The sequence below is a fragment of the Eupeodes corollae genome, chromosome 1, assembly GCF_945859685.1.
Source record: "Eupeodes corollae chromosome 1, idEupCoro1.1, whole genome shotgun sequence".
Classification (NCBI taxonomy): domain Eukaryota; kingdom Metazoa; phylum Arthropoda; class Insecta; order Diptera; family Syrphidae; genus Eupeodes; species Eupeodes corollae.
In genome coordinates this window covers 8,946,747-8,971,641 of record NC_079147.1, presented here as the reverse complement: position 1 = coordinate 8,971,641, position 24,895 = coordinate 8,946,747, and the positions used below count along the sequence as shown (strand labels likewise).

General features: G+C 32.2%; 2 protein-coding genes across 3 annotated transcripts in view; both read right to left on the bottom strand.

Moving 5' to 3' along the window:
- Positions 1-721: 721 nt before the first annotated feature.
- Positions 722-13,288, bottom strand: LOC129941281 (myb protein). The gene is made up of 2 exons (XM_056049873.1): positions 12,432-13,288; positions 722-2,187 (listed from the first exon to the last, which is right to left on the bottom strand). Exons 1-2 carry the CDS (start codon positions 13,218-13,220, stop codon positions 1,306-1,308), a joined length of 1,671 nt encoding a protein of 556 aa, XP_055905848.1. The 5' UTR covers positions 13,221-13,288; the 3' UTR covers positions 722-1,305.
- A 7,229-nt stretch (positions 13,289-20,517) lies between these two features.
- The window catches only part of LOC129938527 (unconventional myosin-Ib), a 28,280-nt gene continuing 23,902 nt past the window's right edge, over positions 20,518-24,895 (bottom strand). For both annotated transcript variants that reach the window (XM_056046149.1, XM_056046150.1), the window contains 4 exons: positions 24,718-24,853; positions 24,499-24,651; positions 24,308-24,435; positions 20,518-24,243 (listed from right to left, as the gene is read on the bottom strand). In XM_056046149.1, the coding sequence (XP_055902124.1) occupies positions 24,120-24,243; positions 24,308-24,435; positions 24,499-24,651; positions 24,718-24,853 (541 nt within the window). In that variant the 3' untranslated portion in view covers positions 20,518-24,119. The remainder of the gene's footprint in view (positions 24,244-24,307; positions 24,436-24,498; positions 24,652-24,717; positions 24,854-24,895) is intronic.

The window sequence follows — 24,895 nt, the reverse complement described above, 5'->3', positions numbered from 1 at the left end:
AAAATAGCGGCCTTAACTTTGTCACTCCACCGACCGGAAGTAGTGTGGCTAATAAGAATTATAAGTTTGTCGAAAGAAATGGGGCTTATTAATCACTCAAAGTGATATAATAACTTTTTTGATATGTGCTTTGCATTTCTTCTTCTCTCTTTACTATAATTTGTTTGTTCATTTTCAGAGGGTTCCATACCCGCAGAATGAATTGATGCGTTAACTTTGTTACTTATCCTAGGGAATTAAATCGTTTTAGTATTATGAACATTAAAATCGACGCATTAAAATTCGTTATTCTTAGCGTAAGAAGCGTAATGAATGCAGTATCAACCGATTTAATCTAAAACCTTGCATTTTTGTGATGCAAAAGTTTATCAAATCTCAGGCGTACTTAATGCACCAATAAAACTTAATCAATACTTTAAAGTGTTAGAATCCAGTTCAGTAAACCTGAGCTTAGAAAATCTTAAAACACCGTTAAATACATTTTTTTCCTGTAGCCGTTACTAACGGTTTTTCAAACCTTTTTTTCTTAACTTACTTTTGTGTGTAGTTTGTTTAATTACTAAAAGCAAAACAAAATGTGGGTTTTTGAAAAAGTACAACAAAATTTTGAGTATAAGAATCACAGGAGTATCCTACCAATAATTGCACAGGAATGTTGAAGGCAAAGATCATCTAAATACTATTCAAGGAAATGACAAATTAAAAATCCAATACATTTTTGTATACAACTAAACTGCTTTATTAAAAAATAAAATATAAATTTGGTGTACATCGGACGTGCTGAGTTTTATAATGAAACTTAAAATTTTATTTTGCAAGCCATTTAGTTTGTAAAATCCTTACTTGAAATTAAAGTACAAACTTTTTCTAAGTTCTGTTCACTTAAATAGACGTACACGATTACGTATGTATATATATTATTCATCATTAAAAATGAAAAATTAAAAAAAATAATAAAAATAAAAAACAATATTACTTTTAAGTTATAAATTAGGCGTATGTAAAGAATATTGGTTCGTACACTTATATACTAATGTACGCTTAACATATTTTATAAATAAAAAAATCTGCAATTCTTTGTTTAGTTGAAGACTGTTTCAGAACACATCGAAATCAAATGAGTCGTTGTTTCTTTAGCTTTATCTCGTTTTGACGACATATGCAAGTCAATTGGTAGAAATTCCGAGAGCTAGGACTTATTTATGAAAGTTTGGTCTCAGAAAACTTAATATTATATGTTTTGTTCAATTTGCATTTGGTGTGTTATTTAAACAACGAACAGTCCCATTTTTTGTCAGGTGTTCTTCATTTGTGTTTTTCGAAGTTCAGAGATCTCGGTGTAAGTGAAAGACTCTTGAGACACGTATGCGCTTGTTGGACCATAAATAACTGATCTTTTGTCTGTCCACAAGCAAGTTTTTCCCACTTCGGATCAAGGTACTTTTGTATAGCATGCTTTGGACTCTTGTTCTCTTTTTTGGCTTCGCTAGTATCCATAAGGAGCTCAGAATCTCCAAGGGTGTCTTTTAAAATGCTTGGCGGTGAGAACACAATGGAATTGGTTGAAGTAAGGAATTTACTTGGTGTCTCCGTTTCGTAGGGCATCTTTTTCTCCACTTTTATATCATTTTCCCAACTAGCACTGAGAGCTTTACGTGCTTTCTTTGTAGGTTGGCGAACGGGTTGCAGACTGCCAGTTTTGTCAATTCCCTCCGTTTTTATAACCATTTGTGAGTTTTGAGTGTCATTGAGTTGTTCGTCGTAGATTATCTCGGCCAAGTCCTCTACAAGACTCGACGGACTCGGTGGGATGTACCTATCACCTTTGCGCTTCTTTCCCAGGGCAGCCAGTGCATCTTTGAAAGGTGTAGGTGTTCTCGGGCCGAGTAGGCTTTTGTGAGGTGTTTCAATTGAGGAATTATCATGCTCTTTTTTTATTTCCACACCAAAACGATTGTATGTCTTTCGTACCGGGGTGCTTGCTCTTAAATTCATATCATCAAACGTCGTCAAACAGGGAGAATTAAGGAATTGACTGGGCGAGAAGGGTAATGGTTTTATGGGAGTCATTACAGGAGAATCTGGCAGTTTGATTGCATTTGAACTTGGGGCTGCAGTTTGTGTGGATTCAGGATTGGGTAGCTGGCGAGATTTTTTCAAAATATTTGGTGGTTTGTTTTGTGGTACCTAAAAGTAGAAAAGAAATAAAAAACATAAATGTAAACTTTTGAGAATGTAAACACTGTTTTTGAATGGTTATTGTGCAGAAAAAAAATTAAATATTATTTTTAATTTTATTTTCGAGCTTAGGTTTCTATATCTATTTATTTAATAATATAACTCAAAAATATGTTTTTTTTAATAATAAGTGCACCCTCAAGGGGATATATTACCCTTATTATGTAGACATAGTGTGAGCACTAGGAAAGGGAGAGAGGGGTTGAAAGGAGATGTCGGTGCACATTGGTTTTGAATTCCTGAATATTGCAATAGCTGGGAAAGACAGAGTGTGTAAAGGCATTCCACATTCGCATAGTACGGCTAAAGAACGAATCTCTGTACTTGACAGTACGACCGAAGATGGATGAGGGTATATTGATGAGCATTCCTAGAAGTGTGAGTATTACGGTTGAACTGTTTAAGGGGAGGCTGGCTTTTTCTCTAGAGCATAAACCATTAAAATAACGGTAAAACAAGGTGAGACAAGAAACATTTCGACGATGTTCAAGTGACGTAAATGATCTTATGATGGTAATATCACCAATCAATCTAAATGCTCTACGTTCAATACTATCCAAGAGGCTTAATTAAGTTGCACGAGCACCAGCCCAGAAATGGGAGTTATACTCAAGCTTTGGACTTATGTAAGTATTGTAAATAACAGCTAGATCAGAGGGAGAGAAAAACTTCTTGCATCGCCTTAGAAAACCCAAACATCTTGCGGCATTTTTGGCGACATCGCGTATGTGATCGTTCCACAAAAGGTGGTTGGACCTATTGCTACGAAAGCCATACTGTCGGTCATTATTATATAATTACACGGTGAGGAAGATTCGCCTTTTTTGGGAATGGGCTGGACAAATGCGGTTTTCCATCCGCTCGGAACGAGACCTGAGGAGTAGGACAGATAAAAAAGCTTACGCAGTGTTTCTTCAGCCTCGAAACTTTTGCATCCAAAATTTTTAGCTCTATTTATCGACGGATTTCTTGCCGCCTGAATGTATACAATATAAATTAAACTATACAAATTCTTTACAGCTAAATAGGCTCTCGGACTAATGTTGCAGATGGAATCTGGATATTTTTCTATACAAAACGGCGCACATAATTTACTAAAAGTTCTATAAATTATGCTTAGTCTTGGGCTCGAAGGGCAGTTTTTAATGAACCAACAACTTCAAACGAGTTGTAGAGATTGTTTCTAAGGAGGAAGGACTGTTATGCAAGTGAAAGGTGTAAGTTGTTAGCTTAGCGTAGCATTCTTTTAATAGGTTCAAAAAGGCTATATTTTGTTTAGTGATGAGGAAGGTGGAAAGGAGGGGCATATGTGAAGTTTCTAGGATCAGTATAAATAGGAATTTTTAGTCTATATTATTTTAAAACAAAAATATAACCTTCAGTAGCAAATTTAGAGTTTTCGCGGAAGTGATTCAATAAATCTTGTTGTACTCGTATACGGCCCACTTCGGAGAAGTATACATAAAAAGAGGATTTCATAATTCCTTCCAACTACGTACAACGGTCTCTTCATCAAATCATTTGAGCTACAGTTGGACTTTACTCTAAAGATGACATATGAAAGGTTACCAAAATGAGACTTCAATGAAAACTAGATCCAGAAGCTGTTGGAAACTTTAAGATAGGTTAACAGGGCAATATCCAGCACATTCAATGCAGGGCCGGCCCCAGGCAAACTTGCGCTCTTGTCGAACAAGAGAAGAGCAATTTACTATTATTACCACTCTTGCAGTGAAATATGTTTATGCAATATGACGAATGTTTCAAGCATTCAAAATAAAAAAATTGAATTTTTTAATTTTATGAAATAGACTTTTATGCCATAGACTTGATAGACGATATTCAAAAGGGGGTGGCGTAGCTCTAGTAGTTAATAAAAATCTGAGACATAGGGTGCTTCCAATTGTTCGTTTAGAAATTGTGGAAGCTATTGGTATAGATATCACGCTCTAAGACTCAACAAATTTAAGTATTTTTTTCTTTATTTCCCTGGTAGAAATGCTAGTAACAAGAAAAAAAACTAAATTCAAAAGAGACATAATAAAGATTATAAGGACAAGGCCTTATTTCATTATAGAAGGTGATTTTAATTGTAGGCACCAATTATGGGGTTGCTTGAGAGCTAACTGTTTTGGAAATATACTTCACGATATTATTGCATATAACAGGTCGCTTTCAATTTTATATCCCCTTACACCAACATATATACCGAGATCCTCGTCAAAAAATCCTTCAACGCTTGACATATTTATCACAAATAACCCTGCGCGCTTCACTCAGCCCTTAACTATTCATGCTCTGAGCTCAAACCTTATGCCTGTGTGCACAGAGTTATTAGCGAACTGTTTATTAAACAATACACATATTCGCTTCAAATTTTCTGCTGCAAACTGGGTAAGATATCAATCCTACATATCCAGCAACATGTACAACGGAAGCTTGTCGATTGAAGATGTTCAATCTCTTGAAGATGTGGACCGCGCTATTGAAAAGTTTGAGCAAACCATCAATAACGCTGCTCAAATATCTATACAAAAAACCAGAAATCCTAGTTCCATTTCAAACCTTCAACCTTTGCCTGGTAACATATTATATTATATTGATCCCTTTACGAAACACTAAAAGAAGAAAGTGGATTCGTTACAAATAAGACTCTTGTAAAACTAATGTTAACATCCTAAATCGTAAAATTCAAAACAAAATTTTAGTATTTCGTAATCAAAAGTGGAACAACTTACTATCGAGTTTTGATAAGGGTTCAAAATCTTTTTGGAATGCAACGAAAATATCTAAGAAGAAAGGTTCAGCTATTCCTCCTCTTAGGGAACAAAATAATGTTTATATTACTTAGGAAGAAAAGGCAAATATCTTCGCTAAAACTTTCAACCGCAATCACTCAGTGTCCGCTCATTTAAGTGATAACGTAACCGAAAATATTGTTCGCGAAAAACTCTTAGAGTTCGAAGATTCTGTAATTTTTCAACCCAGTACACTTATTCCTAACAACACTGTAGTAAAAGGCTTGCTTAAAGACCTGAAAATAAAGAAATCTCCTGGAGGTGATGGAATTAGCAACCAATTATAAAAAGCACTGCCTAAAAAAGGTATAACTTTTTTAACTTTTACCTTCAATGTTTGTATCAAACTGTTATTTTCCTGAAAAATGAAAGTAGCAAAGGTTATACCTATTGCCAAGGCTGGATAACCTAAAGATAGCCCATCAAGTTATAGTCCTATAAGTCTTCTAAGCAATATTAGTAAACTTTTTGAAAAGGTGTTAAAGGACCGACTCCTGCAACATATTGATGAAAGAAGCATATATCCAATTGAACAATTCGGATTTAGAGCAGGTCACTCGACCTCCCACCAAGTCCTTAGAATTAAAAAATATGTCCAAAACAATCTTGTTTTAAAAAATTCGACGGGTCTAGTTTTGCTAGACATAGAAAAAGCCTGACACTGTTTGGCACGATGGACTCATCTTTAAGCTAATTTTGTTGAATTTTCCACGATATCTTATCCAAATTATTAGGAATTTTTTGAAAAACCGAAATTTTTTTGTTAGTACTGGACTTGCGAAATCTTCTTTATTTAATATTCCATTTGGTGTTCCTCAAGGATCTGTTTTGGGTCCCATTCTCTTTAACGTTTTCTTATCCGATCTTCCTAGGCTTGAAAATACTTATATTGCCATCAAGGTTCGCTTAATTACTTACAGTGTTCCCTTGATAAAGTTCTTAGTCACTTAAATTAGTGGAAAATTAAAGTTAATGCCGAAAAATGCCAGGCCATTTGGTTCACACGACGCAGAAAACAATGTTTTCTTCAACAAACCACACTCAATATTAATGCAACCAATATCGTATGGTCCGAAAATTGTAAATATCTTGGCATTATACTTGATAAAAAAACTCACTTTTCAAGGTCACATATCAAACTCAATCCATACAACGAATTTATTAATTAAAATCCTGTATCCGTTTATCAACAGGAAGTCTTGTCTAAGCATACATAATAAAATATTAATTTATAAAAGTATATTTCAGCCAGTCCTCACTTATGGAGCACCAGCTTGGTTCGATTGTGCTGAGGCTCACATCCAAAAATTACAGATATGTCAAAATAAAGTCCTTAAACTAATACTTAATTTGCCTCGTTGCTATTCTACAATAAGACTCCACAAAAGAGCTAATGTCCTTATTAAATCCACTCTTTACAAATTACAAGACACTTTTTTCGAGAGATGTTCTTTTTCAGATAATGATCTCATTCAAAACTTACAATAAAAAGTGATTTCCTAATATTTTGTGTTTATGTGCAATACTAGTTTTTAAGTTTAATATGAGGGATTTTTCTTGTAGTGTTTTCCCTTAAATAAATTTATTTATCATTTTTTCTTATCTTAAAATCTTGTTATAAATTTGTTATTTATGTTAAAGTTGTAAAGAATTTTTTTTCTAAATCTCTTAAATTGTTTGTTAAATTTAAAATAAAAATTGTGCTACAAATAAAACGATACTGAACTGAGGGATTTGGAGAGTAATTACTAAATTCGGAGCAAAATCTTCAAGGTTTGAACTAAAAATAAAATTTAACACATCTAAACTTGAGCTTGTGGTGTAACAAGCGGGGATATTACGGTTAACTCTTGAAACAATTCTTCTCCATCTAAATCTTTAAAACTACCTAATGTTATAACATTCTGAAAATTAAGGCATAAGGCTGGTACATTTTTATTTTTTAAACATTCGCTTATGTTACATAAAAATGAAAAATTGATGTTATATGTATCAAGCTGTTCAAACCTTTCTTTAATTGATTGAATGGCTTCATTAAGAATTTTGAAAAAAAAATCTACTTTAAATCTTTGTTTCGGGTCTAATGTAGTTTCAGGATATTCATCAGCATAAATTCTTTTTCTCCGTTGAAATCGCAATGATGAAGCTTCAGGAAACATATTTTTTTTGTATTTTCTAAAACTGTTGACAGTTGACAGATTAACGGACGGACTTTGCAAATATTTACTAGTTTTATTTATATTTTCTAAAACATCAAACAAAATTTGTAGGCAGCAAATAAATATAAAATCAAAAATGTTACTTCCAAACGATTCTGCAATGTTTTTTGCATCTTGATTTCCTATTTCTATAAGGGCTTCATGTGTTTCTTTTAAATTTGTTTTTAAAGGCCTTAATGCTTCTAACCTGATCTCTCATCTAGTCTCAGAAAAGGGTTTCAAAGGAAGACTTGGAATTTTATTCCTATAAATATCCCACCTCGTTTTGGAACTTTCAAAAAAGTTATACAAACATTGAATCGTATCGAAAAATTTGACTGCATATAATGAGCACCGAGCATCATTATTAACCAATAAATTTAAGAAATGCGAGCAACCTATACGGTGCAGAAGCATGGACCATGACAAAAGCGGATGAAAGCACCTTGGGTCGCTTCGAGAGAAAAGTTCTTCGTGTGATCTACGGTCCCGTATGCATCGAAGGGGAGTGGAGGAGAAGATGGAACGACGAACTGTACGGGCTGTACAGCGACGTAGACTTAGCAAGAAGAGTAAAAGTCCAACGACTAAGATGGCTGGGTCACGTAGAGCGCATGGAAACCAATGCTCCGGCCCGGAAAGTCTTCGAATCCGCACCCACAGGACAGCGCAGTAGAGGAAGACCGCGGATCAGGTGGCGCGCACAAGTGGAAGGTGACCTCACCCAACTTGGAGCGCGAAACTGGAGACATCTAGCTAGGGACCGAGCTAGATGGAGAAGTTTGTTGGGTGAGGCCCTAGTTCACACAGGACTGTAGCGCCACCTTAAGTAAGTAAGTAAGTAAGCTATTTATTTAATCTTAATTAACCAACGAAGAAAAAAAACAATTGAAACAATCTGAATTCTGCACCAGACTAGATACACATTAAAAGTATCCCTTACAACAGTCATTAACTTTAAAAAAAAAAATGAACTGCCAGCGCAAGAACGATAAGACTCCACAGAGAATCATTTCTCTTTAATTTGTACACTCTATGCTATTTTTTGTAGATGAGAACTTACATACAGAGGTACGGGTACGGTGCATAATAAAAAACCTGCACGTTCTAGCCCATAAGAGTCAATATGAATAAGTATTTTGCTTTGTCATACTCTCTGTGTTAATTTTGGGACTTGGTGTGCAGAAAATAAATCTTGCACATATGAGGTGGCATGGAACTTTTTTTGTGTTGAGATTTTTTCATTTTTTCTCTTGTACGAACAGGGTGAAATATTTGCAAATTAGGTAGGTTGGATTTTGAGTTCTGCGATATTTGAGTTAAATTTTCATTGAATGCAACAATGAAAGTGATGTTAGTTAGTGCACAGGAGAAAACTTAGAACAGTTGTGATGAATGTTTTTTTGAGATTATTTTAAGAATATTTGTGGTTAACAAAATGGCAAGTAGTACATAGTTTGATCAAATTACATTTTCTTTCTGCTGGTAATGCGCCCCAGAATTGTGCGCCTTGTGCATTTGCACAACTTGTACATACGCTTTGTCCGGCCCTGACTTAATGGACTGTAAACGTTTTCATGACGAACATAGTCTGCAACAGATTGCTTATAGGCTAAGGGTACTCGTGGGACGTATAAGCTTGTTTTACATCCCTCAGGGACAAGATCTTTGCGGAAGCGATTTTTTAGCAGAACGTTCATTATAAGAGATTTTCTATAATTACCAAAGAATTTAAATTTTAAGATTAACAACTAGAGTTGCAAAAGACGCTTTCTAGCTTAAGTTTGACTTTAGTTCAGAACAAGGGCGGATCCAGACTTTTCATCAGGGGGGGGTCACACACTTAGATGGGTTTTTACGCAAAGGATGCTAACAAAATTTAATAATTGCTAAAATGACTACTTTAGTTATCAAATTATTTAGAACACTGTTGTCCAGCAAGTTATGGTCTAAATATGCCATATTTAAGAGCTAAAATACAAAGCTTAGAGGGTTTTTGGTACATTTCGCGAAGAAATGTAGAAAATTATTTTGAAACGATTGCTTTTTTCCAAAAGCAAAACACACTTTTCTTGTTTTCATTTCTATTAATGCAAAGAACGCTGCAAAAATTTAAAAATCCAGAAAATGAGAGACGATCTGACATGTAAAAATGTCGGGCTTTTTTTGACGTAGTTTTTTCGAACTCAATTTCCGGGAGTCTCTTATTACTACCGTTATCAATCTGCTTACTCGTATTTGGATCTTATAAAGGCGTCAACAAAACTTAAAAATTGTAGAGATAAAAAGGTTTGGTTCTTGAATTTGAGGAGATAGTTGTATTTAAGAACAAAATTTATCTAAAAAAATTAAACTTAAACAAAGTAAGGTAAGTAAACAAATAAGTTGGGAAGAAAAGTTTTGTAGCACTCACAAATTACACGTTTCAAAGCTTTTATTTCAATGGATATGAAACGTTTATTATGTTTTTACTTAGCCAATAGTTTAACAAATGTGTCACTTGATTTTTTGGGACATTTGTATTATTGAAATTCATGTTTGAATTTCAGTTCTAAAGCAAATTCACTTCAAAAGTAGATTCATTTAATTTTTTAAGATATTTTGTATGCAACAGAAAACCAATTTTGAATGAAATGAAATGCAAGACTGGGTCGCAAGAACTTTATAATTTTTTCCAAAAAAGTCTGTTTACAAATATTGCCTATATTTTAAGATTTAAAAATGTACCTCCAAAATAAGTTCTTCTTAAAAATTTAAATGCCATTTTATTTGTCAAAAAATCTAGATTAACCTATTTTTTTCGAAAATCATTTTAAATTTTGTCTTAAAAATATTTTTGGTATAAGCACTAAATAAAGGGCTTATAAATATATGAACATTTTACATTTAAATTTCGTAAAAAAATGTTGTCCCCTTTTCTGAGATATCGAGTTTTGTAAACAAAATTAGTATTTTATTAAAAATAAAAAAAATGCTGTTATTTTTTGCATTAATAAAATGATACAAACTCCCTAAACTAATCAGCTGAAAATAATAATTTCAATCAGAACAATTGTTTGGACTGTGGGGGCAAGGAAAGACAGATAGACGGCAGGAATCGAGGTACCCACTTTTTTCGACTTCGCTACTGTCGTAATGTCATAAAACTCTAGTTTGAAATTGTTTACTAATGCAAAACTTGCTATATAGTTCCTATATATCGCAGTAATTATAATAAGAAATTGAAGGCTAGTTTAAGGAATTCAAAGGCAACTTGATATAAAATTGATAATCTCTTATTCAAGGTTTCTTCTTAAGAACCTGAATATTTGGTCTTTTTCTTTCAATTTTTATGAAAATAATTTAAAGTTCTAAATTGAGCGAAAATAAAAATTTGAGTTGTTTTTGACAGAAAACCACTTTTTGGTGAATGTCGTTAAATTACTAATAAACCTTTAAATGAAATCTTTACATATACAACTTAACTGTATAAGCTTTTTAGCTCATATGATCCCCCCTGGATCGTCAATTGGTCAAAAGTTAATGAATTTGTACTGTGTTTTTGGAACAGGGCTGAATATCCGATTCATATTATGTTCCTGGTCCAATCTTCAGTCAAAAGTAGTACTTTTAGCAACAAAGTTTAAGGAAGTAAAATGCAAATGTTGTTTTCATATACAAAAAATAAAATATAATGGGCGTCATATCCATTAACACAATACGATTAGTTTTGAATTGAAAAGAATTCATACGAAAAAGCAAACAAATTATCTACCAGGGGGAGTCATCACCCCTACGACCCAACTGGATCCGCCATTGATTCAGAATCTACTAGTGCCTTATGAATTAAACAAATTAAAGTAATGAGCAAGCTAGTGGCTTATGAATTAAACAAATATAATTCAGGAGCAAGTGAAGTGACTTATTATTTAAAAAAATTTAAGTCATAAGCTTATTAGTAAATTCTAATTAGAAAAATAATTAAATGAAAAACTTATAAGCTCATCATTTTACGATTTTTAAAAGCTTGAAAACTGCTTTCTCTAATAATTAGATAATAGAGTATTCAAAACAAGCTAAAAAATGTTTGATCTAACAATTACATTACATTACACACTACTCAGGACATAAAAGTACAGAGTAGAGAACACAGCACCTTGAGCGACTAGACTATGTAAGGTGATAACAACACAAGACATTAATACAAGACAGAAGGACAGAAGAGAAAGAATAGACAGAAAGATGACATGACAACAGAACGCGGTAGGTTGCGAGACGGTCCCCATCTGTCTACTAACCACGCTAACTGATGTTTGATTTCGGTTATCGATGGGAACCGAAGCTTTATTAGTGACTCATGAATTAATTTTGTTTTAATTCGCAAGTCATGAATTTTTTTTCAATTCACTGGTCATCTACAGAATTATGACTTAATGATTTTTTAATTCAAAAATTCACAACCCTGTTCACAACCTAAAAATGTAAAGGATTAGAAAATATTTTACTTCCTTATTTATGAATTTTAATGCATAGTAAAAACAAATATGACCCACAATGAATGGATATAGAAGTTTATGTAGAATCTTGTCCATTACAGAATAAACTAAAGACGAAGTACATTTTGATTAATAACGTTGTTAAATATTAAACTAAATTCTATTAATTTGTTAGACTCGTATAATTTTAATCTGCTTTTACATTTATACAAGCATGAGAATGTAATTAACAATATAATTGTTAACTCAACATGAATCATTTATTTTTTAAGGTCAAGTTGGTAACTCATCTAAAATGGACATTGTAGCCGAACCGCTTTTTGTGTTTAGTACATTAAATCAATAATTTTGAGGACATCAAGTTTGTATTTAAATGAAATTTTTATAAAATTCTCTGATTATTTTTAGACACAGAGAACAAAAATTAAGTTAAATTTAATTAAAAATTATCTTCTTAATAGCAATTTAAATATTTGAATGTAAGTTGTAGCGAACATATGTACTTCAGAATAATTTCAAGCAAACAACTTCAATTTTTTATCAAATTAATCTCTTGTGTTGCTTTTAAAGGATTGAAACTAAAACCAACATTTTCTTTGACGTTGTCTTAGGGGTTAATTTCTAATATAAAATATTTAAAGAGTCAAACATAAAATAAAAACTTTATCTTATCACTAACAAAATTGGTTATGAAACTAAAAGTGAAAAATTATTGTTAATACCTTTGAGACAACTTTAGCCTTTGAATTATTGTGAATCCGATCGATTAGCGAAGACTGAAGTGACTTTTCTTGATGGCTGTTAACTTGTTGGCTTGTACCCGAAGAGCCACTTCCCATTTTGATTAGTTCTTTCAAATTGGAACGCGAGTTCTTAAGACTTGTGACAACACGTGGCTGGTGACTGGACTTACGCCCCCCATCAGCATACTCATACTTCCTGCGCATAGTTGAGTTCCAATGATTTTTGATGGCATTATCTGTCCGGCCAGGCAGAAGCTTTGCAATCTTTGCCCACTGATTGCCATACTGTATATGAGCCTGATAGATAATTTTATCCTCTTCCTCAGTCCATGCAGTCTTCTTAATGTTCGGATTGAGGTGGTTGTGCCATCTCTCGCGACACTGTTTTCCTATTCGTCCATTAAGGTATCGTGCAATGAGGGTCCACTTTTTGGGACCGTAGCGTCGCACAAGTTCTATAACCTTGTCATCCTCTTCGCGAGTCCAAGGACCTTTTATTAAATCTGGATTGAGTACTTTTGCCCAACGCTGTTGGATTTGCTGATCGGTGCGATCTTTGAACATTGGAGTTATGATTTCCCATTTCTCGCCGTATTGCGATACTAGCTGTTTCAGAATTACATCGTCAGATCTAGACCAACGCTTACCTGCCCCAGCATTTTTCGAACTAATGCTACTGTCATCATCCCCTCCACCGACATCCGAGAAGTCCGAATAGTCGCATTCGCCTTCGGGGTTTGAGTCACTTTCCTGCATCTGCATATGCATCGTTTCTAATTTTAATTTCAGTTTCTTTCTTTTTTGTCTATTTTTGTTTGTCGATAATTTTAAAATAATTTACTTTTCTTCGCCGCACCTCCAACGAGAGCAGTTGTGGAAAAATTTGTCTTGACCTTGAATTTGGTATTTGTGGACCTTGCCACGGCAATATAAACAATCGCCAAAGAACTGGGCGTGTAAATTTTCACTGTAATGTTCAAAAATGTCTAAATTCGAAGTCGCCGAGAATAGGGCTCCACAACTCAAGCAAGTTACTTTTTCCTCTTTATGCAAATCACTTCGTAGACGGTAGTTTGTCGAATCGCTTTCAGTTTTACCTAACCTAGGGAGACCATTGTTCCGATCGCCATTTGTGGCCATTTAAAATGGAAAAAAACTTTATTAACTTTAAATTGCTGGCGGGATTTTATGAAATAATTGGAAATTTTTTTAATTTAACTGAACACCTGCTCAAAATTTTACTCCACGGAAAAAATCGTTTTGGTTTGAAAAATTGAAATGTCGTCGGTGACAGATGGGAAGTGACATCAATATGAAAGCGTTCAGGTGAGTATAGCTTGTGTCGATGGATGTGTTCAGCTTTAAGCTGGTTTTTAATTGAAATACTTCAGAAATGAATCAGTTGTAATAATACATAAGTTGAGATTGATATCAGGTTCATTTTACTATCGAAAATGTTCCATATGGATCATCTTTAAACGCTTAATACAGAAAAATATGTGATTCTGGTGTTTATCTAAGTCAATTTTAGAAACCTAAAAATAGATTTAATTATGACAGGTAGATGGCTATTTTGTGTTTCAAATGGTAAGGTAGGGTGAACTGTAGTTGAAAGAAAGTAAACAAATATAAACTTTGTATATTAATTTGAATAGTACTATCATCGAACACAAAATTTTGGTACGAAAGGCGGACCATTGGGGCGACTGGAAGTATAAAAATATTGAAATAAATTACTCAAATGTAAACAAAAATCAGTTGTCCAACGTTCCCTGAGATTTGTTTTATTCATCCCTATCAATGTATAGAAGATATGCATTTACAATACATTTAGTTGTATGTGTTTTAGATTTGTTAGCAGAAAATTGTATTCATTTGACTTTAGATTTTCTATTTTTGTGAAATATGAAAATTTAAAAGCAACATTTTCAAATTTAAGTTTTGATACAATGCTTCGTTGCCATATTTTGAATTTTTTCATAGCATACATTCGATGTCGAAGCAGGACAGTTCACCTCCGCCGGTTTACCTCTGCCAGTTTACCACCGCCAGTTTACCTCTGCCAGTTTACCTCCGCCGGTTTACCTCTGCCAGTTTACCTCTGGACAGTTTACCACCGCCAGTTTACCTCCGGACGGTTTACCTCCAGAGCAGATAAGGTAGTTTATTATTTTCAAAACTAGCATCGAATTGAAAACTTTTGGCATTTAGTTTTGTGTTGTTCTTTATTTGTATTACTAATGAAATGAATTATGACACTTCCACAACACCATAACGTTTTTTTTTCTAAAGCAAAATATTCATTTGATATTTAAGTAAGTTTTTGTGTTTTTTTTTCAATATTTAACAGAATTCAATCTTTCTCTTTCTTCAATAGACAAAACGAGAAATTGACCATAAAAACATTTATGAGTAACAGTTTTTAAAAATAAATAAACTCACGGCCGAATAGCACTATAAAATAAAACACTAAGAAGCAGAAATATCGGTCTTTGCATTTATTAAGAAGCACCCTGTGAACAAAATAAGCCACATTTCAAACTACCTTACCTGCTCTGGAGGTAAACCGTCCAGAGGTAAACTGGCGGTGGTAAACTGTCCAGAGGTAAACTGGCAGAGGTAAACCGGCGGAGGTAAACTGGCAGAGGTAAACTGGCGGTGGTAAACTGGCAGAGGTAAACCGGCGGAGGTAAACAGTCATGTACCGTCAAAAACGTTATTTTTCGTTATGTAAAATTGTTTTGGAGATAAAATCATTTTTTGTTCGTATAATTTTCTAGGTGAACAATATTTTGTTTTTCAATTTTTTTGATTGATTTATATTCTAATTTTCCTTCTATTTTTTGTCCTGTGTGTTTTTTTTAAATGATTTCATTGCCAATCAACTAATCAAACAATCAAAAAATAAATTATAACAAAAATGTGTTTTTATTGACTCCCTCGAACTTTCACTTAATTTGTATACATTCTTCTCTATCTTCTGTTTTTTTTAATAATATGGAAATTTATTATTTTATATTGGAACTCTCGATGTGGATCGAATTGTTTAGGAAGTCGTAAAAAGATGTCAGGTTGAGCGTTCCTTCTTCATGATAGTACTATTCAAATATATATACAAATATATAAGGAAAAAGGAGATAGATGTATGAACTCTTTATTTCTTATGCTTACATTGTTGTATTACGTGAACGAACTTCAGTGAATCACAAAATTGATCACGCTTTTCTATGAAAAATGAAAATAATTTGTTTCAAGTCTAAAAAGTAAACAATAAGAAATGTGCAAAGCTTGATCGATTTTAAATGTTTTCCTTTTTCAAAAGCTTTGGATAGTTAATATTTTGTGTTTTTGATTTTGTGTTTTCCCCTCTAGCATCAATTACTGCTTGTATTCGATTGGGTATACTGTCAACCAAATTCTTACATATCCCTGGGCTTAAAATTTCCCAAGCTGTTTTTTTTTTTTGACCAGAGTTCTGTTAAATTTGCAGTTTCTCCTGCAATGGACTTTTTTAACACACCCCACAAGTGTTCGATGGGGTTAAGATCTGAGGATTGCGGTGGCCATGTTAACAGTGTGTAGCCGTGGTCTTTTAACCATTTTTGGGTGATCTTGGCAGTATGCTTCGGATCATTGTCTTGCTGGAAGACAATGTCCGAAGCTTCAACACCGAATTCTACCGAACTTCAGAGTAGGTGACGAGGTTGAAACTTTTCCCCTGGGGTGGAATCGGCTAAGGTGATTGTTGATATATGACAATCAAAATGATCGAATTTGATCTACATAAGGTGATAGTCAAATTCATACATAAAAAACTATCACAAAAAAATGTGATAGTCGTTTTCAAACAAATTTGTTTATTCCGAATAGAGCTACCAGACGCTTACACAAACGACTGGAAAATTTTCTTAGTTCACTTTGTTTTTTTAAAAAACACATTCCTGTGACCGACAAAGCTTACGACATTCGAAAAAAAGTAAGAAAAGTAAGAATTTTATTCAAAATAAGCCAATTTGAAACTTTTATTTAGATATTTTATAAGAATCAATTTAAAATTTCACCAAGGCAACAACGAATTTTGACAATTTGAATCTGAAATTTGTCAATCGAATTGAATTGAGTTGAATCATCTTATACAGACGGAATGAAAATGATAATCAATTTGACTATCAAAAAATTGATAGTCAACAGTCACCTTAACCGATTCCACCCCTGGTATTTTCCATACCTACTCTCTTCCGACCGAGCCCAAACGGTTAATTTTGCTTTCATCCGACCAAAACACTCGCCCAGTCATCCGTTGTCAAAGAAGATTATTTTGTTGTGTATTCCAGCCTCAATTTTTGGTGTCGTTTAGTTAGAAGTTGTTTTTTTACTTTGGCTCTTGCTCTTAAACGACCGGATCTTAGTGTCCTGAGAACTGTTTCCGCTGAAATGAGAATGTTTTGGTCTTGGTCCAAAGCTCGCTCGATTTGAACAGCATTTTGAAATATGTTCATTATTAAATCTCGAATAATTTTCCGTTTTCGACCGAAGACAACATTAGCTATCGCCCAGCTTTGTTTTTACAGGGTAAATTTTCGAGATTTTGCCGAATTTTACTGATTGAGCCTAGTGATATAGGCGTCAATTCCGAAATTTTGCGGTGTGGTACTCCTTTTCTCAAAAATTCTTCAACCTGCTTTTTTTGGGTTATTTTTATTGGTTTATTTTTCGATCACATTATAAGAAATTTGAATCAACAAAATATCAATTTTTCACTTCATTAATTAACAAAACTAATAGACCAAGAGCCGACAGCAAATTTTGGGAGTGGTGTGAAACCCAAAAAAAAGTGATCCCAAAATCGAAAAAATTACCATTTTCCAACGCCCGCCCCCGGCTGAAAAAAAAACCTGCCAGACGGTTGAATTTGGCATTATGTTGCGTATATCTACACATAAATGTACATATATATATTTTGGTTATCACTCCACTCCCAAAATTTGCTGCCAGCTCTTAGACTATAAGCACTGAATATTAATGGGCTCTTACTTCACTTTTTTTTTTATTAAATAAAGATCAATAAATAAGAAATTGAGTCTTTACGATTTTAGTCAGAAAAACGATCACGATCCAACTGCGAATACAGTAATATAGTAAAACTTATTTTTGAGTAGAGGAGAATAAAAACCGTTAAAAACTGTTAGAAGAGAAAATTATGTAAGAAATATAATACCTTAAAATAAGAAAACAATTAAAATGAGAGCTATTAAAGAGAATTTGTATTTTGTTATATATAAGGGCCATTGGCGATACTAAGAAACGGGACTGGCTATTGATGTACAATTGTAGGTTTTATTTATTAACCCAATTCCAAAGAATATCCGCTTTTAGTTTATTTATAATTTTTTTCCAAGATGAACTGAAATTAACGAGGCGGTTTACATGTTGTAAAAATTGAAAAATTGGGCTGTTGGCGAGATGATACCTTAACAGAGCTAATAATATTTACTTGTCTTTTAACTCCTTACAAAATGGTATCGCCATTATCGGTCGTGTTATGTATTATTGCCTTCGACGTCCATAATAAATAATTATTAAATTTGAAATAGTTGTATAATGGGTTCTTTCCACAAATATAGTTATCGGTATAGACATTCATAAGTCATGGCCCTAAAGTGCAAGAAACGTATTCCATCTCCTTTAAAAACAATCCTCGACAAATGGTAATCCCAAAAACACAACTTGTATCATATCGTTAATGGAATATAAAAGTTGACTCATTTATATTGCACCTTGTTTGCTATAATTAAACGAATACAAGCAATGCATTATAACAATCACTGTTATCAAGTGTCTTATCAGAACTTAAAACTAAAAGCTGGAAATTTATATTCACTGATTGATGGATCCAAATAAAACATAATACATCGTTTTCTGTCGTATTTGAAAATGGCCCAATCCTAAAAGTTGGCATCCTACCGGGATATGCTTTTATCGATAACGATTTGCGGCGACAATTTTGTTATATGCTCTGACAGCATATCAGTTCTGAAAGCAGTTAAAAATCGAAACAACGATTCAGGTCTTATTTCCGCGCTAAGGAACTAGATAATAATGAAGTCAAATAAAATTAAACTGATGTAGACTCCAGTTCATTCTAATATACATATGTGGAGATGAAGAAGCTGATAATTTGGCGAATTCCGCCAAGAAATCACAAGTGTATAAATTTAATAGATACACCAAAAAAGATTTGAAGACGCAAATACTCAACACCCTTAGAAGAAAATAAGAGATCGAATGTAGCCTTTGCCACCACCATTACAAGAAAGTAACGAACATAAATCCTATTCTTAATAACCTAGAAAGGTATCTGTACGGTCACGAATTGTTTTCCCGTCAACCCGGGATCTCAAATTTAACCGATTAGGACTTATGTAGATCCTGTTTGATGCTGTGATCAAAACCAGAGGTAGCAAAGATTCTAATTCAGATAAGTAACCGACTTTACCTTGTTTGCGAAATTAGCTAAATTTGAATATCGCGAAAACAATAAGACAAACAAACTCAGTGAGTTGAACTAAAGCGAAAGATGATTATTTAAGTTCAAGTTACACAAAAGAAGGGCTCGTTTATTTAAATGTTTCTCTTTTTATAACAATTATTTGCTTTCACCTAAGGCGAATTCAATATTGGAAAAAATGGCGACTAATATCATTTGCACGCCAGATTTAAATTCAAATAATTACCAAACAATTTAGTTCGTTACAATTTTATAACAATTATTAATTAATGAATCAATGATAAAAATGATACTATTTTTGAATACATTATAATGTTTGTTATGGCTCCAATAGTATCAAAGTACAAAATCTTTAACTACATCCATCCTCTTAAAACATCTCCTCGAAAACTGTCAATCATAAAAATTAGTTTTTTCATCGATCTTTAAAAATATATCTATCCCCACCATCTCAAATATTGAAAATGTAAAATTCTTTGTTGAAATGTTAATAATCAGCCAATAGTCTTCGCAGCTAGGTTCTCTCCTCTTTTCATGTACATATATTAAATTACTAATGAATAAATTATAATAATAATAATAAATTCATGAATCTGAATTTTGAATTTTGTAGTTTTTAATGAGTAAAAGCAACATGGATACTTGTACTTGTAGAGTGCATTGGTCCCAGCTGAAACTTTCTGAAAACATTGCTTAGCAAGAAATACATACAAATAAACAACAACATTTTTAATAATAATAAAATTTTAACTTTAATTTGCTTACAGCTTTACAAATAATTATTTATAATTAATTTTTTTTAAATACTTTTGTATTTACACAACTTTGAAAATTCTATTTGTACCTAAAAAATATTTACTTTAAAATCTCTCTCATAATACCTTTTTTCTTAATTATTTTTGTTTTATTTTTTAAAATACAATAATGTTATATATGATTTCATAACTTCATTTTTTTATTTTTTTTATTTAGGTCGTGTAAATATTCTCCACTTAAAATATATACTTTTATATTCTTTTCGGAATTCACACAAAAATTAGTGCAATTGTGTTGAGAATTGTTAAGTTTGGATTAACTAACTGGCCATAAACTATTTTTAAACTTTATTTTTAAATCTGCATATTTATTGTAACAATTAAGAGTCATTTTGTTCTTTGTAGATTTGAAAACTTCAATGTATACATACATATATCTATAAATATTTTCTATGAAAAACCTGACAACATTTTTTTATATTATTGTGTTTCAATTTTTAATTATACTATTTTTATTTTTTTTTTATTTGAAATCTCAACACGAGATAAATAATGGTTTAACAATTTTATTTGAACGCAACCCATGTTTATATTTTTTATTTTTTTATTTATTATTATTTTCTATCAATAGTGCTTTCTACGCCTGTATTGGCAGTGATGTTTGGTAAAAATTAAATTATTCTAGTTAAATATTTATTTTCGTTTTGTAGCTATATAATAAGTAGTAATATATAAATATAATTGTGGCTATTACTTTAAAATAATTAAATTTTGTTTAAATATCTTACTATGCTACTGAGTGGTTTTTGTTTTTGTTTGTTTTTGTTTTATTATCATGTTCTTGAACTTTATTTACATTTTTCTTCCCATAATAATTTTGTTTATCTTTTTTATTGCTAACATATCATTGCTCTGGGTCAGTTAAAAATACTAATTTATATTTTTTTTTATTTTTTTGTTTCTCGAAATTTTACGATATGTCAATTTTAACTGGTAGGTATGCATGGAGTTATTATTTTGTTTAAATATATTTTTATTTTCGTTTGGTTTGATGATTGTCTTAACAGACGGTGATTACTTAATTGATTACATTTGCACTCATGTTATATTTCAAACAGGCGATCGTAATCACGTTTCATGAATATAAAATTTTTAAATTAATATTTGTGTAAGAAACACAAGATTGAGAATAAAATTATGCTTTTGTTATTTTGTGTACGCAATTAAATAAATATAGATTGCCCTTAATAATATTATGAAGCTTTAGAATAAAAGAAAACATTAAAGGTTTAGAAAGTTCACGATTTTTCATATTGTATCTTTAAACATCTATATAAAGAAACCCTTAAAAAAGTACGAATTAGAGAACAGCAAGTATTTTTTAAAATTAATTTCTTCAGATGGAATTTTCTTATTTCTAAAAGTTGCATCTGGAACTTTTTATTTGAATTTCCATCATGCATCATCTTAGTTTTAATTCGGAAAACTGAACAATAGAAACGCTTAGTTTAAGTCATAATTCAGCGATGTTAAATTTAAAAAGGTTAGAAACTTACTTTGAGTTTACACTTCACAAAAACAGAAATCAATACGTCCGGTACTTTTTTCAAAACTTAACATACTGTTACGTACATACAGACATGGACATAAAAATAGACACATGGAAAGTTGCTAAGAGTAAAACTAAATTAAAGCAACAACATGCATTAGAAGTAGTTTTAACCGTTATCAAAAAAAAGATAGACTTTCTTATGCAAAATAACTTGGGTTTTATTTTTGTTTGCTTGTAGATTGTTTGGAGATGAACCGCTCCTTGGGGAATACTGTGTTTTTGGTGGACTTAAAAAAAGAAACACATTGGAACACAGACCTTAATATTTAACTAGTATCAAATATATTAGTTTTTAATTTTTATAAAACAATAAGTTCACTTTAGGAAGTAAATTCAAATTATTTTAATAATATTACAATTAATTCTAAGGAAAAAATGGGTCGCGGTAAACATTGTTCCCTAGAAGATAAAGCTGTAATTTTTGCCAAATATAATTGCGCCTCAAAAAAAGATCCTTACAAAAAACAAAGTACAGCTTCCAATAACTTCCAGAACTGATCGTAGAAGACTTGTTGAAGGTATCTTGCTCAGAAGGATCGCAATAATTGTGCCCTTTCTAAGGAAAACAAAATATAACAACGCGGTTTAAATTCATCCTCGATCATTTTGATTGGAGTGGAGTAATGTATTTTGGATGGGGGAAACAAAGATAAATTTGTTCGGATTTGATAGCAGACAAACCATTAGAATGCCTAATTTGAAAGAACTGAATCCCAAATATATCCAGAAAACGGTAGCAGTATCATACTTTGGGGTAAAGTTTTCTTGGTATGGCGTTGGACCAATACATTTGATTGAGAGTAAAATGGATCAAAATATGAAGGTTAACATCATGAAGGATACGATGTTACCTTATGCGGACGAGAACCTGCCTCTCAAATATGTTCTACAACAGGACAACGACCCTCAGAATACATCCAAATTCGTTGAAAAGTATTTTAAGGACCAAAAAATCAGCGTATTGGAGTGGCCATTCTAATTACCTGACTTGCATCCCATAGAACATTTTGGGGGAGAATTAAAATGTGCGTTTGGGAAACATTTAACAAAAAATTAAACCGCACTGTGGAGGATGGTTTAACAGGAGTGGTATAATATTTCAATTAACAGATGCCACCGAATTTTTGACTCAATGTCCAACAGATGTCACACTGTAATTAAAGTTAAGGCCCAGGCTACCAGATATTAAAATAATTTTTAAATGCAGAACAGTTTTGCATTTCATTTAATTTTGTTTAATCTGTATTTCTATGTTAATGTCCACGAAATTTGTTTCTTTTTTATAATATGTGAACCACTTTTAGGTGAAAGGCAAACGATTATCGCTGAAGAATCGAAACAAGCTTAATTGAAATAATCTGAATTAATTGCTCTACACCATCATGAATGCATTACTGTCTTACAATAATGGCGTGATAATCAAGATGTGCTTATGTTATCTACTTGTCATGGTATTGAATCGACAGGAACAAGGATGTGGAGTGGAGATAAAGTTATAGACTATAATGATGATATAGCAGATCAACTGGCTGGGAGATCAAACGCTGGGAGATGCTGGGGTCGAATACGCCTATACGCACAATTCTTTACAAAAATACCACGCTGAAATGGTAAACTTATAAGGAAACGTTGTTTTTCGTGATACGGTCACGCAATCTTTAACTCAACGCAAGTTTCAACAACAATGCAAATAATTTTACTTCATAAAGTATAAGGCGCAACTAAAACACGTTTATATGAAAATTAAGTTTTTAAAAAATTTTTTGCAATTAAAAAACTTAACTTCTTTAGTAGATAGCTCTGGCAGCTAATTTCTAGTTTAAGTAATTATTAAATTTGTAATTTATTAACCATTTAATAAAATTAATAATAATGATAATAATATGTATCAAAAATGATACATGGACGTAGGCGGCACAAGAAATTCTATGAATAAAAAGTGACTTCATATCAATTTGTTTGGGCAGTCAATTAAATTTGTGTACAAAAATATGATACATGGGACAGTCGCTAGAGTATCGATAATACAAGCTTTTTGACTAGCGATAACGGATACTTTATGATGAATTAATCCTTTGGTGACCGGTGGTTACATTGTGAAACAAAGGTACAAAGTCTAGAGTACAAGTAAGTTAAACCCCCAGGATGTGCCTGTTCGCGTGGAATTTTACCGAAAAATTATTGAAATGGAAAAAGAAGACAGTAAATTGTAATTTTTTGTGTTGAATTTCTTATTTTAGCACAATTGCTGTGCTACTTAGTATTTTAAAACAAAAATTGGGCTTTTTATAGATTAAATCTAAGTTAGGCCTTTTTTTCTTTCTCTTAGAGGTCATTGGAAAAGAAAAGCATAATTGTAAAACGTGAACCTAATCTTAAACATACTTTATTATGCATTTTCGTGCTTTACTGATAACTTTTTTAAATCAATCATAAGTTTAAAATAAATTGACCAAGTAAAATGAGTCAAAAAGTAAGAGGTCAACTTGAGGTTTAAAGAAAATAGAGTCATATTGAAAATCCTATAATTTAAACATTACAAAAGAAGCTTTATTTTTAAAGCTGCATTTTTGTTGATTTCCTTTGTAGTGTGTCATTAACTCGAATAATTGTAATATTAACTTTAAAATTTGATGCATTTTGGGAGACAATACGAAAAAAGAATAAATAAGCTTCACCATATTATTTTTTGACATTTGACTAATTGGCGCAGTTAACATTTTGGCACACTATTAATTCTAAATGACATTTTTTTAATACCTATAAGTTCCTGGATTACACCTTAATGAAGATCATACAATAATTTCCATTCGATTTCCTTTTCTGCTTACTTTTGGTGGTCCTTGTGAAAACTCTGACATACCACCATACTTAAATGTAAAAACAACAGTTTGTTGACCGAAGTTAGCTTCAAATCTAAAGAAAAGTTGAATCAACAATAAAAACTCCAAATAAAACAAATACAAAATAAAGATCTTACTCGGTACTTATGTGTATCTCTGGCGGCTTACTTGTTGCATTCTGAATTACTAGAAATAATTTTGTTACAATTTCAATGACATGACCAGTCTGGAAGACAAAATCTCCTTTTTTTCGACCAAATTCTGACTGAAAATAAATGAAATATAAGACGACTAAAAATACCTTTAATTATATGTGATGTTTACATACAGCTTTAACATGAAACACTGCTATATCGTCTAAGTAGGGGCTTAATGACATACGATATATCTCAGCAGCTGGAACACGATATTTTATTTGTAATGTTCGCTGATCCAAAAGTAATAATGAAGACGTTGATAAAACTAATAAAATTGGCACAAACTGAAAATAAATTAATAGATGAGCATCTTTTTTTGGTTTAATGTTATTTGAAGAAGTTTTAGGCACCTTTCCACTTGAACGAGTTATTTTGTTTATGATATCGGCAAACACCACATATTGGTCGTTTGTTTCCACGCAGATCTTTTTCCATTGTAAATTATGGCGCAGTCTCACGTAGTCACCAACAAAAGGATGTCCGACACTAGAATCACCACAAAAACAAAATTATTGTTTTGAATTCTAA